Source organism: Ursus americanus, chromosome 28, assembly GCF_024610735.1.
Source record: "Ursus americanus isolate L20-20 chromosome 28, mUrsAme1.1.p, whole genome shotgun sequence".
NCBI lineage: Eukaryota > Metazoa > Chordata > Mammalia > Carnivora > Ursidae > Ursus > Ursus americanus.
This window is the reverse complement of record NC_142154.1, coordinates 28,693,648-28,706,576: the sequence shown is the minus strand read 5'-3', so window position 1 is coordinate 28,706,576 and position 12,929 is coordinate 28,693,648. Positions and strand designations below refer to the sequence as shown.

General features: G+C 62.6%; 1 protein-coding gene across 2 annotated transcripts; it reads left to right on the top strand.

Moving 5' to 3' along the window:
- Window positions 1-400: 400 nt before the first annotated feature.
- On the top strand, window positions 401-10,069 carry PRMT2IP (PRMT2 interacting protein). Of its 2 annotated transcripts, none has more exons than XM_045795165.2 (3): window positions 401-575; window positions 3,876-6,617; window positions 8,632-10,069. In XM_045795165.2, the coding sequence occupies exons 2-3, from the start codon at window positions 3,926-3,928 to the stop codon at window positions 8,997-8,999; spliced, it is 3,060 nt and encodes a 1,019-aa protein (XP_045651121.2). In that variant the 5' UTR covers window positions 401-575; window positions 3,876-3,925; the 3' UTR covers window positions 9,000-10,069. The 2 variants fall into 2 exon arrangements, with proteins under 2 accessions (XP_045651121.2, XP_045651122.2); XM_045795166.2 differs by having other exon boundaries at window positions 3,876-6,669; window positions 8,632-8,769.
- Window positions 10,070-12,929: the final 2,860 nt, after the last annotated feature.

The following is a 12,929-nucleotide window of genomic DNA, read 5'->3' as shown; positions in this document are numbered from 1 at the left end:
GACATCTACTGTGTGCCAGACATCTCAATACAGCCTCTTCTAAGTCTTTAGACCACCACCACTGTAATTCCACTCTTACTAAAATAAGGAAACTGAAGCCCAACAAGGTCAAGAGGCATGCACGAGGCCACGTAGCTAAAAAGTGGCAACGAATGAATGATCTAACGGAGTGACTGAATGAAGGCGTGTGCTGGGCGCGCTGAGCAGCGGCTCGGGGAGCGCGGTGGATACAAGACCATGCACAGCACGGGCGGCCGTGTCCTAGTAAAGCTGGCCGCCGCAGGCCCTCCGCACCCCCGGGCCCAGGGGATCGCGGGCTCCCAGAGGCGCGGCCCGACACAGCCTCCACCGCGCGGGCCGCCCCGCCCCCGCTCCGCCCCCAGCCCGCCCCGCCCGGGACCGCAGACGGCGCCCAGCGGCGGCGCGAACGGCCGCGAGGAGGGTGGCTCCGGGCTCGGTGCTCACCGCGACTTCCCGCGCAGGGCCCGGCCCGACAAGGACCCGCGGCCTCCGCGGGGCTGGAGGATGCGGCCGCGGCCCCCGGCAGCAGCCGCGGGAAGCCTGGCGCCCTGCAGGTAGGAGCTCGCCCGCTCGGGCGCGGAAAGTTGGGCCGAGTTTGCGGGCGGCGCGTGGAGAAGGGGCGGGTGGCGCTGCCCCAGGGCGCCCCTACCGGCCGGCCGGGGCATGGAGCGCGCCGGGCCTGGGCCGAGGTGCTGCCGCTCCGGGCTGCGGCTGGCCCCGGGCGGGCGGGCTGCGGCGCAGGGGGCGCGCGGCTGCTCCGACTTTCCCGGGACTTCGAGGCTCCCGGGGCCTGGGAGCGCCCCGCAGCGCTGGCGAGTCTCTGGCGCCGGATCCGGCGAGGAGGAGCTCGCGCTTGAGCCCTCCGGCCTCTCGCGGGGCCCCGCTCACGTGGACTGCCCGGGCGGAGATGAGGGGGCGGCGGGGGGCTGGGCCTGGGGGGGCGGCGAGCGCTGAGGCGCCGCGGGGCCCTGGACGCGCCCTACTGGGACGGGACGGCCCTGCGGTTTCCTTGCTACGGCTTGACTCACCCTCTGGCCGCAGCCCAGGCTGGCGGGATCGCCCCGAGGCGGTGGCTGCCCGGACACTGCGGCCAGGCCGCCCCCTGCTCCCGTCCGCCTTCCAGTCTTTGGGTGTCGGCCCTCGGGGCTGGGTGCGCGGGCCTTCCTGTGTGCACACGTGTGCGGGGCCCGAGCGAGGGGAGAACGCAGTTCTGGAGGGGCGCGCGTGCAGATGTGGGCCATGCACACAAACCCGTACTTACAGGCACGGGTTTGCATGCGTGGCTGCGGCCTATGTATCAGTCTGCTGGGGTGCACGTGCGCCCCAGAGCCAGCGGGCAGAGCATGTGGACACCCGGAAGCCCGCGGGGTCAGGCGCGGCGGCAGCCCCAAAGCCAGGTTGGCTGAGGGCCCCAGGCACCACGGTTATGGGCGGGGCAGGTAGAGGAAAGGTGGTGGAGGCCGATCCTGCGACCCTTCCCCCTCCAGTGGAGCCTAGGCTGCGCCAGGCTCTGTACTGCCCAGAACCTCAGCTGGGGGAGGTGTGAGGACCCCGGGAGGGGCCCTGATTTAGCCTCTACGGGAGGCCAGATGCCGGCCCCAGCCCGGCAGGATCGCTTTCTTCTTCCTGGTCTTTCCCAATTCCCAACGTCCATCGGCCTTCCGGAGAGCCGCTAGGAGATGGAAGAGCTGTTTGCTTCCCCTGAGGCTTAGGGCCGGGATGGCACAGTGGCGGTGGGCTCTTTTCCCGAACCCTGCCCTGGGCCCTCGCTGAGTTTGGTCCTCCCAGCCCAGCTCCAGCCTCAGCCAGCAAGCAGCTTGGTGACCCACAGGGTGATGTGACCCTGCTCCCTGGGGTCCCGCCCTTCTCCAAGCAGTTGCTTGCCGCCTCCGTCTGTGTGTGTGTCAGGGAAGGAGGCACCTACATTTTGGCTACTGTCTTGAGTGGGGAGGGGCCTCCCGCAAGGGACTGTACACTGGGCTCTTTCTCCTGGCAGGAGGTAAGGTCAGCCCTGTACCCTTCATAGCCCTGTACTGACTCCCTTGAGTCCTGTCTCTCCCCAAAGACTCCTGAGGGCCCCGAGTGGCTTCACCCCTATTGGCTGGGTCCCAGGGTGGAGGGGGGAGGCTGTCTCAGGAAGTCTCCAGGGCAAAGGGCTCGCAATGGGCAGAGCCCAGGAGAGAAAGACTCCTGGGGCCTAGGGTGGGTGTGGAGCAGGCTCCAAGGGGCATGTGGGGGAGGGGAGACCAGAGCCAGCACTTAATTAATCCAGAGCTCCCCATGGTGGTGGGGGGCAGGCTTAGCACCTCGAAAATCATGCAACTCCTTCTTGCAAGGTTGCTGTGCGACAGGATGGAGCTTTCCATCTGGGATGCAGATCTCTGTCAGAGAGCATTGCTATCAATGCCCCCGATGCCCCTTCCGGTCTTCTAGGGAACATCCCTTCTCTAGGCTGGCCTGAGGTGTTGGATTCTGGCCAGGAGATGAGCCAACTTTTTCAGAGTCCCGCCTGGCTTCCACGGTGCAGTTAGGCTGGGATGGGTGTGGGCATTGGCCTTCATACTACCCTTGGCTTTTCTTGTCCCCAAGATGTATTGGTCTCCTTCTGAGCCTGTGGTTGTCATTGGCCACAAGCCAGAAGGGAGGAGAGGGCTGGGAGAGGGGGCTGGTCATGGCTTGCACCTGACCCGTGGCTAATCATAGCAAGAGGGAACTGATTCATCCTTTCTAAGCCACCTGAGGGTTTCAGGGAACAGGGTGCTAGAGGAGGTAGAGGCAGGGTGATGTGGCCCGAGAAGATTGGCCTCATATGACCCTTCATGGGTCACTGGGTACCTGCTGCCTTGAGGAAACCCATGCTTGACTTCTCTGGGCCTGGGTCCCAATCCTTGCTTTCCCTTGCTTCAGGGACTTAGTCTTGCTGTGGCATTCAGTGTTTCTGTCAGCGCAGTGGGGGTAGTAGCCAGCTAGCGCTCTGTGGCCCCTGGGGACTCCCTCCCTGGACATTCACATCCTCCCACTTCCCCACCTGCTTGTCCCTGGGGCCGTGCTGTCCTCGTGTGCCTTGGAATAGCCCGCTGCCGCTGAGGGCCTGGGATGCACACAGGCTCTCTTCCTGGACACTTTGGGACCTTCCTACTGGTGCCACAGCACCATCTACTGGACAGCATTGGCTCTCCTGCTGGGGGCTGGCCCCTACGAAGCTATGCCGCCCACCACTTCTGGGTGGATAGCCCTACCCTATGGAACCAGGCCCACTATCTGTGTTGCCCTGGGCCTAGGGACCTGGGTTCCAGGCTTGGCTCTGCCACTTTTGATAAGATTGGCAAGTCAGAGAGTGAGACCTAAAGAGTGTCTCGGGAAACCTGAATTCATAGACTGTCCAGTTCCACATCTTGGCTGCAGCAGGCATCTTGAGATCCCTATGGCCTCTGGAATAAGAGCTGTAGTGGGAGGTGGGAAGCCTGCCTCTTGTCCCGTCTCCTTTACCAGTGACTTTGGGATGAATGGGTCTCCTTTTGTGTATCTGGGGAACAGGGGTAGCCAAGTGAACGGATCCTCAGACTGTGCCCTGCAAAGTCCGAAAACCCAGGAAAGGGTTCTTGAGAGTCATGTGTGGAGAGAAGCTGAACAGAAGGGGCTCCTGGAATGGGGGTGGAGGGGGGAATAAGTTGGAAACCTCTGTGTTGTATGGCTCATGCATTCATTCATTCATTCATTCATTCATAGTCTTTATCAAGAATCTACTGAGTGTCAAGTTCTTAGGTGTGGCGATGAGCCAGTGAACAGCAGCCCTCAATTGCTTGCCTGTAGCCTATTCTGACAGCCCCTGCCTTTCTTGCTGTCTCTCCCAGGTCAGCAGTTGAGTAGCTGGGGCCCCTGAGGGCTTGAAGCCTTCACAGTGATGGCAGAGAAGCGGCCACTGGGGACCCTGGGGCCTGTGATGTATGGCAAGCTGCCCCGCCTAGAGGCAGACTCCGGACCTGGGCACAGCCTGCCCCCCTCTGCTGGTAACCAGGACCCCTGCAGCTACAAGGGTGCCTACTTCTCCTGCCCTATGGGGAGTGCTCCCAAAGCAGGGTCTGAGCGGTTGGCGTCTTGGACGCCATATCCACCGTTGTACCCTACCAGCGTGGCAGGACCCCATCTTCGGACAGACAACCTGTTGACCAGCTGCCTGCTCTACCGCCCACCAGCGGAAAGCTCTGAGAAGGTGCAGGACCCTGGCCCTGTTGACCTCCTGCCCTTCGGTCCCCAGTCTCATTCCTACCCAGGCCCACCGTTGGCGGCACCCAAACCTGTCTACCGCAGCCCTCTGTGTTACGGGCTCTCGACTTGCCTGGGGGATGGGGCAGCGAAGAGGCCACTGGATGTTGACTGGACGATGGTGACTGGACCCCTCTTACCGCCGGCTGACCCATCTTGTTCTCTGACCCCAACTCCTGGCAAGGGCCAGTCCCTGGATGGCACCTTCTTGCGTGGGGTGCCAGCCGGGGGATCTGGCAAAAACTCAGTAAGCTTCTCCCCGTGCCAGGCATTTCTGGAGAAGTATCGGACCATGCACAGCACAGGCTTCCTGGCCTCCAAGTATGCAGGTCCTTACCCTGGGGACCCCAAGCAGGCATTGTCCGAGGGACCCCCCAGTCCGTGGACCCAGCTGGCCCAACCCCTGGGGCCAGCCTGCCAGGATACAGCGCCTGCCCACTACCCGCTCCCTCACCCTCCACAGGCCCTGCCTTGCCCACCAGCCTGTCGCCACCCGGAGAAGCAGGGCAGCTACAGCTCAGTGCTCCCGCTGCAGCCTCTGGGAACCCACAAGGGCTCTGGGTACCCGGCTGGTGGGCTGAGCAGCCCCTACCTGAGGCAGCAGGCCGTCCAGGCACCCTATATGCCCCCAGTGGGCCTGGACACTTTTTCCTACCCGTCTGCCCCACTCCCAGCACCCTCACCAGGCCTCAAGCTCGAGCCCCCTCTTGCTTCCCGGTGCCCGCTGGACTTTGCCCCCCAGACACTGGGCTTTCCTTATGCCCGGGATGACCTCTCCCTCTATGGAGCATCCCCGGGGCTTGGAGGGACGCCACCTTCCCAAAACGGTGTACAGGCTGTGCCGCAGTCCAGTGCCTTCCAGCGAGCGTGCCAGCCCCTGCCTGCCAGCCAGCCCTGCCCAGAGCCCATGAGGCCTGCAGAGAAGCCAGTCCGGGAAGTAGAGGAGAAGATGTGGCTGCCCAGCTGCAGGAAAGAGCAGCTCCAGCCCCAGCCCCAGCTCAATGAGCACCCCGGAGCACCCATTGTCATTGGAGATAGCCCGGTTCCGCGCACCCCTCCCACGCTCCCACCCTGCGCCCAGGAGCGCCAGTCTCTTCCACAGAACGAGGGCGCGCTGCCGCCCAGCTCTCCACCCATGCCCATCATCGACAATGTCTTCAGCCTGGCCCCCTACCGTGACTATCTGGATGTGCAGGCGCCTGAGGACACGGCGGAGCCTGACCCGGCCCCAGCCCCCAGTGAGAGCCCTGCCAAAGACTGCGGGGGGCCCCTGCCTGCCCGGGACGCCCCTTCGAAGGCACGCTGCTCGCTTAGAGAGGAGGTGGCACTGGACTTGAGTGTGAAGAAGCCCGTGGCAGAGGCTCCCGTCAGGGTTCCCAGTCCTGCAGTGTGTGCCAAGCCCACGGCAGCCCTGGATGTGCCGGGTGTGGGGAACACAGTCTCGGATCTACCAGACCTGGAAAAGCTAGTCACGGAGGCACCGGGGTTGCCCGGGGTGCCGGCAACCACCGAGGCCACCCCGAGGACCAACTTCCACAGTTCCGTGGCCTTCATGTTCCGAAAATTCAAGATCCTCCGGCCGGCACCCTTGCCTGCAGCCGCGGCCCCTTCGGCGCCCACCCCGGCCCCTGCGTCCGCCCAGCCTGTACCCACCCCCACCTCCGTGCCCCTCGGTCTCCAGATTCTCACGCAGCCCTTGCCAGTGGCCTGCTTCAACCTGGCGCTGCCCAGTCCTCCAGCTGTAGCCATGGCCTCCCCCACCCCGGCCCCGGCCCCGTCGCCGTCGCCTGCCCCGGCCCAGGCTCCGACTCAAGCTTCTACCCCCGTGACGGCGGACTCTCCAGAGCAACACTTCACAGGACTGCACGCGTCCCTGTGCGATGCCATCTCGGGCTCAGTGGCCCACTCCCCGCCCGAGAAGCTGCGTGAGTGGCTCGAGACGGCTGGGCCTTGGGGCCGGGCGGCGTGGCAGGACTGCCAGGCCGTGCAGGGGCTGCTGGGCAAACTGCTATCGCAGCTGCAGAGCTTCGTGTGCACACAGCAGTGCCCCTTCCCCCACGTGGTGCGCGCCGGGGCCATCTTCGTGCCCATCCACCTGGTGAAGGAACGGCTCTTCCCACGGCTGCCTCCCGCCTCCGTGGACCACGTGCTGCAGGAGCACCGCGTGGAGCTGCGGCCCACCACACTGTCGGAGGAGCGGGCGCTGCGCGAGCGGGCCCTGCACGGCTGCACCTCGCGCATGCTCAAGCTGCTGGCACTGCGCCAGCTGCCCGACATCTACCCCGACCTGCTGGGCCTGCAGTGGCGAGACTGTGTCCGCCGCCAGCTGGGTGAGCATGGGGCAGCCCCAGTAGCCACCGGAGCTGTGTGAACGAGTGACAGGTGTGTGGGCTGTGTGCATGGTCACAGCCAGGGCCTGAGGGGGGCCTGGGCCTCGGAAAGGGCAGGGAGGCCCGAGAACTCGTGTGGGGAGGGGGCTGGCCATCCCGGGGAGGCTCTATGGACCTCCCCCCCCCCCCATCCCTCCTCACCCCAGCACCACTGAGGGCCTTCCCAGCCTCTTCTGGAAGCCTCTGACCAGGCCCGCTGCTCTGTCCCTATGGAAACCGCTCTTGACCTTCCCCAGCTTCCCAGCTTCCCTCTTCCTCTGCTGTGCCTTCTCCGGCCTCAGTGCAGACTTCTCCTTTGAGTTCTGGGGCTCTGACGAGGCCCTGTTCTCTATCTGAGGTCTTTTTCCCCCTGTGTCTGTGTCCCACCCAGCTTCCCTTCTGAGCTTGAGCCTCAAATTATCGAATGCATGCTGGCCTTTCGCACCTGGTGTCTCTCCGACCCTTAACTCCTCCCAGACCCACACTCCTTAGCTTTCCCCTAAGCCCTCTGCTCCCTGCCCCCATGCCTTCTCCACCTCAGTAAATTGCTCCCGATTCCCGAAAGCAGGTAGGGATCCCCTTCTCCCCCCAAACACGGTTGCCTTTTGAATGTGCAGTGTTTCAGTCCTCCCAGTATTTATATTCACGGAAGCACACCCAGAAGTCGGAGCGATGTTTTGTGGTTGGCCTTTCCCCTACTAAATGACGTCTCGTGCGTATTGTCCTCCCGCTTGCTGTCTGTGTCCTGGAGCATCACGTGCGTGGGTTCGGGCCGCTTGGCCTGCTCTGGGCGGCTGCTGCGGTGTCGCGTGGCGTGTACACCCACTTCTTCAGCCTGGGCTTTGGTGATGGTGCCCATCGTGGCCTTGCCTGCATCAGGACACCGGCACATTGAGGCCTGAGGCCTGTGACCCGCTCTGTAGCCTTTCCTCGCTACTCTGCCATCCTGCCACCAAACCTCTGTCCGGGCTGTCCCCACGGAAGCGGTTTTTCGTCCCCTCACCATCCTGGCAGCCTTTCCCTGGGCCCTTACATCGTCCTGGCTCCACGTCAGGGTGGGGAAGGCGCCCGAGGCAGTGAGGCACAGATGCGGAGCTTGGGGTCCGGGTGACAACCATTGCTGACCCCTGAGCACTTAAGAAGTTGGGGCGTTTGCCCTCCTGGGTGCAAGGAAAACGCAAGTGGGAGTGTTGTTGAGCAGTTGGGGGGGATCATGCGTGGCTCAGAGGCTCCAGCCCCGTCTTCTCCCTGGGCAGTTGGGCTCTTGGGCCTAGAGAGGACAGGGCCATATTTCCCAGGCTGCCTGCTGGGTGCTGGGGCCTGGGCGCTCCACAGTCCCCTCCTGCCCTGACTGAGCCTGGAAGAGTCTGGGGCCTAGTGCAGAACCGATAGGGACCCAGCTTCTGCTGCTGGCTGGATTTGGCGCTCCAGTCCCCACTCCCTCCCTGAGCTGTGAGTCCTCCCCTGATCCTGGGCTGGGGGGCCCACCCTTCTGTGGGTATCCTTCGTGTTCTCCCTGACAGCGTCCCTTGCCAGTAGGTGTGCTCTTGGTCAGAAGCCCCCTCCTGTCCCCTCCGCTGCTTCCTCCACTCCTGGGCTCTGGGCGTGGTCTGGCAGAAGGAAGCTACATTTAGGTGTAGCAGGACCTTCTCTCTCCATGCCTCAGTTTCCCTGCCTGTACAGGCCAATGGTTCCTGGCCTGTTGGTCCCTTTCCTTTTGTTCTTGCATGAGACACTTCGCCTGAGTGGTACTGTCATCTGATAGAGCTCTGGTGTCACCTGGGGAAAAGCACACCCTTTGGCTTGATGGTCTGGCCTCCGGCACACGTGGGGAAAGGTCATGATGGCCGTGACCCTGCTGGGGCCATCCTGGCCTGAGGCAGAGCGGAACCACTGGTCTAGGTGGCTATGGAGGCCAGGAGATGGGACCTGAGGGTATTGGGGTCTGCGGCCTGACTATGTGTTCGTTTTCCAGGTGACTTTGACACTGAGGCTGGATCTGTGCCCTCCTCAGAACCCACCATGGCCAGAGATGAGCCGGAGAGCCTAGCCCTGGCTTGGAAGTCACCTGCCCCCAAGGCCAGGAAGCCAGGGAGGAAGCCACCAGCCCCTGGCCAGGAGAAAGTGGAGGCAGCCGCTGGGGAAGGGTCCCACGGTACCTCACCTACCCCTGTGGCCAGCACCAGCCCCCCTGGCCCCACACTGAGGGCCCGCTTCCGCAGCCTGCTGGAAACTGCCTGGCTCAATGGCCTAGCGCTGCCCACTTGGGGCCACAAGGCCTCAGGGCCGGACCGGCCTGTGCCCCACCCACAGGTGCTGGGTGGCCAGAGCCATCACCTGTAGCGTTGGTGGCTGTTCGGACAGCTGCTGTGCGGGGGTCATTCTCTGCACCCCTACCTTTTGTAAGGTCAGCTGCCCAGGGCCAGGAGTGGACATGACCTTGGAGCTTCTCCTGCTCTTGCTGCCCCCCTCACCCCCTGCTGGGCTGAGAGTCCCTGAACTTTTAATTTGAGGGCCTTTATTACTAGAAAGGACTACTTATTGTTTCTTCCTTAGAGAAAACACGTGGGCTTTGGAGCTCAACAGACTTGAGCTTGAATCCTAGCTCCTGTGTTCCCTGCTGTGTAACCAGGCAAGTCACTTCCTCCCTTGAGCCCTCAGTTCCCCGTTTGTAAGATAGGACAACGCAGCCTACCTCACAGGGTTGTTGTGGGGGTGATGCCTGACACACACCCATTACGGTTTGCTCTCTGCTCCCTCCCCAGGGCCTGGAATAAGAGGCTAAGGCAAGCAGAACCTTCTAGAAAGTCTTCGTGTGTCATAGGACTTGGTTATTAGGGTGGTACGGTGTACAGTGTGTGTGACTACATTTTCTAGAGGCATTTCCCAGGAAAGGCTGGGGCTATGCCCCAGTGCCTGCGGTTGGGCCCCATCCCCTAACCTGGAGCTCCCTGGGGGAGCCTGCCCCTTCCCTCCTTCAGTACAGGGGGTGCCCGGATACAGCCTGGGGCTGGTATCCTTGTGCTGGGCCCGCTGCTGTCACCTCTGGGAGGCCCCAGGCCTGTCCTGAATTGACGCCAGTGACTTCCCTGAGCTGCTGCCTCCGCCCGGTGCATCTTCCCGAGAAGGCTGTATGTTTGCTAGAAACCGAGCAGCTGCAGGGACTCAGGGACTAGACGAGACAGGCTGAATGACAGCGTAATCCTGGGAGGTCTCCGAAGATACGGACTGGGGACCCTGGCACTCCCCAAGCCAGAGCCCCATCAGTCATGCCTGCTCTGAGTTACCTCCTTGCAGAGTGCTAAACTGAGCCAGAGGCTGGCAAGCTGGGCCCTTGACCTAGCTAAGGTTTGTAAGGCTGTGGGCCCTGGAGGCAGGCCATTAAACATTAAAGCATTTGGGTTGTTTCTGGACCTGAGGCCTGGCTGTGTGTTTGGGGGGTTGGTCACAGGTTTAATAGGCCATCACCTAATCCCTAGCAGTTCTCCCTCCTCCCAGGCCAGAAGGCGCCGAGGCTCTCTGGCTCCATTGTGCTGGCTAGCTCTGGCTACACCGGTCCTGGTCGCACACCCACTGGGCAGCCACTTCCCTGCTCAGGGAAAGCCCCTCCCTGCCAAGAGCCTTGTGGGTCCTGGTGGTGGTCGGGTCTGTAGCGCACTGCCCCAGTGAGAAATGCTGGTCCCCACACCCTGGCACGTGCCCCTCTCCCAGCACCGAGGGCATGCCCACCAAGGTGTACCTAGGGCAGTGCTGTCATCCTGTCCCCATGCTGGTGAATCCATCCCACGGAGGGACAGCTCCTCACACCTTAGCTGGTATGGGGAGACGCTGGGCACACCCTCCAGAGACCTGCCTCTGCTGGGCTCTTCCTGCAGAGGTTCGTTCTCAGGGCTGCTGGGGTGGCTTCCTGGTTTCCCACTCCCATCTAAACCAAGGGCCAGTCCACTAGGACTGGTCAGACCTGCCAGTGTCAACCCTAGCCTTCGTGAGCCTTCCCTGAGCCCAGCTGCGGCACCCCTCCTGTGCCTCCCGACAGCTGGAACCTGGCTGTGCACCAGGCCAGGATGCGGAGCGGTCGCCGCCATTGCTCCTGCTGCTGCCAAACAGGCCTGAGGAGCTCCCTGACCTGTGAAGGGCACAGGCCAGGAGGGAGGCGACGCCAACATGTGGCCACCACAGTGACAGAACCTGGGGCAGCGTGCTGTGGAAGCTCGGGGGAGGCCTGTCCTAGCCTGGGGACAAGGAGGTGTCCTTGGCTCCCAGAAGAGATGCTGCTGGAAGGGGGCCTCGAAGGCAGAGAGGAAGGTAAAAGCAAGGCTTAAGTGCACTGGGAGCAGGTGAACAGCATGTGAGGAGGCCTGGAGGAATATTTGGAAAGGGGAAACGCTCGGGTGTGGCTGGAGTGCCAGGAACCAGCCCGGAAGGCACTGGCGCTGGGAAACAGGTAGGAATGCAGCAAGCTTCTAGCCCACCAGCCCCCTCGGTCCCACAGCCTGGAGGGTAGAGGCTGTGGTGCGTGTGTTCCCAGAGAACCAAAGTGCGGCCAGTCTGCTTCACTTGAGGGTACCTGAGTCAGGGGCGCAGATGGGGTGGCAACATGGGTGAAGTCACTGAACCCCCGGGCCCTCTGCCATGGTGTCTTCATCCACCTCATTGCTAGAACCTTTTGGATTTGGCTCTGTTCTTCTTTTCTCTTTTTCCTTTCCTTTCTTCCTCCCTCTCTACTATCTTCCTCCCTCTCTACCATCTTCCTACACGTCCTTGCCCACCTACTGTGCGCCTGATTCCTGGCAGGCACACTTCCCACCAGCAGTCCCAGGCGGGCTCCGAGGCCTCGGCGTAGGCAGAGCTGCTCAGCACCCGAGGGCATCTCTCTGTCTGCCGCGGCCTCCGTGGTGCAGAGGCTGGATTTCAGTGCCCTGGACCTGGATCTTGCTGGGGGAGGTGACTGCTCCCAGGGGACAACTCTGTCCTGGGAGCCCTTGTCAGGTGGGGGGCGGGGATGGAAGTGCCCAGGACTCCCGTCTGAGGGAGGCAGTGCTGCTGCCCCTCACAGGGCTTTTCACAAGGCCTGTTCCATGCCTCAGTCAGGGTGTTGAGAGCTGAGGGTGCAGGCGACCCCCGCCTCTCAGGGAAGCTAGAGCGGGCCCACTCTGCCTAGGCTGAATGTGGCTCTTCAAGCCCTCCAGTTCTCCATGACGGTCCAAGGCTTCTGGGCTGGGCTGAGCCCAGGTAACTTCTCACAGAATCATCTGGAAGATGTTTGCCCAGGCCCAGTCAAGAATGGCCCTCGGCAGAGCTCTGAAAGCTGGGTTTGAAACCAGCTCCCAAGGTGATTCTGGGTCAGGTGTTTGGGGATCCTTTTGAGTAACACTGATGGCTCCCCTCAGGTTACAGATAAGGAGACAGGTCCTGGCACTTGCTGCCGGTCACATCAAGTCAGGGGCCGTGTCAAGATGCAGATCAGTCCTGGGGGTTCTGGGCCACCCGGCAGGACAAGAACTCTCTGCACCTGTGGCTGCTTCGCCCCAGTGGCTGAGCCTAGACCTGCCTGCCAGGCTTCTTTCCACCTCAGGTGGCCTCACTAGGCGACATGTGGGTCTCTGGCCTAAGTTGATCAAAGGAGGATGGCACGCAGGGGAGCCTGCGGCCTGAATGAGGCCCTGCCTCCTGGCTGCCCTACTTGGCACTCTGACCCAGTAACAAAGGCTAGGAGTTAAGCCTCAGGCCTGCAAGGTGAGTGGCAGGGGACAGCGTTGTCTCTTGAGCCTGTGTCACGGGGAGCGGGGAGGAGGAAGAGCGCAGGGCTCTGCCTGACCAGGGGATTATGAAGACCCCCCTTGGTAACTTCCAGTTGCTTCCTGCCCTGCCTAGTTCTCACTAAGGGGGTTGGAGTGAATGGGCTGGGTCTCCCGAAACTCCCACAGGGGAAATGGAACAGGGCCCAATGCACCTGCCTAAAAGTGCCTCTTCTGACCCCACAGTCCTCCTGCTAGAGGTGGGAGTAATGTTTCCAGCCCCTGGGCCACCCCCCAGCCTAGCCTGCTGCTCCTTTCACCCCAGCCCCACTGAGAAAGGCCACAGGGACACCCCAGTCGGGGGGCACTGAGCCCTGCCTCTGGCTCTTACCCTGTGTGCTCTCCAGACCCTTTTCCTGGGTATGCCCCCCAGCCCGGCCTAGTGCAGCCCTTCCAGGCCCCAGGGCAGGGGAGGGTGTTGCAGACCCCCTCCTGTCTCGAGTCTAGCTGGACAGAAGCCCCTGGACTGGACTGA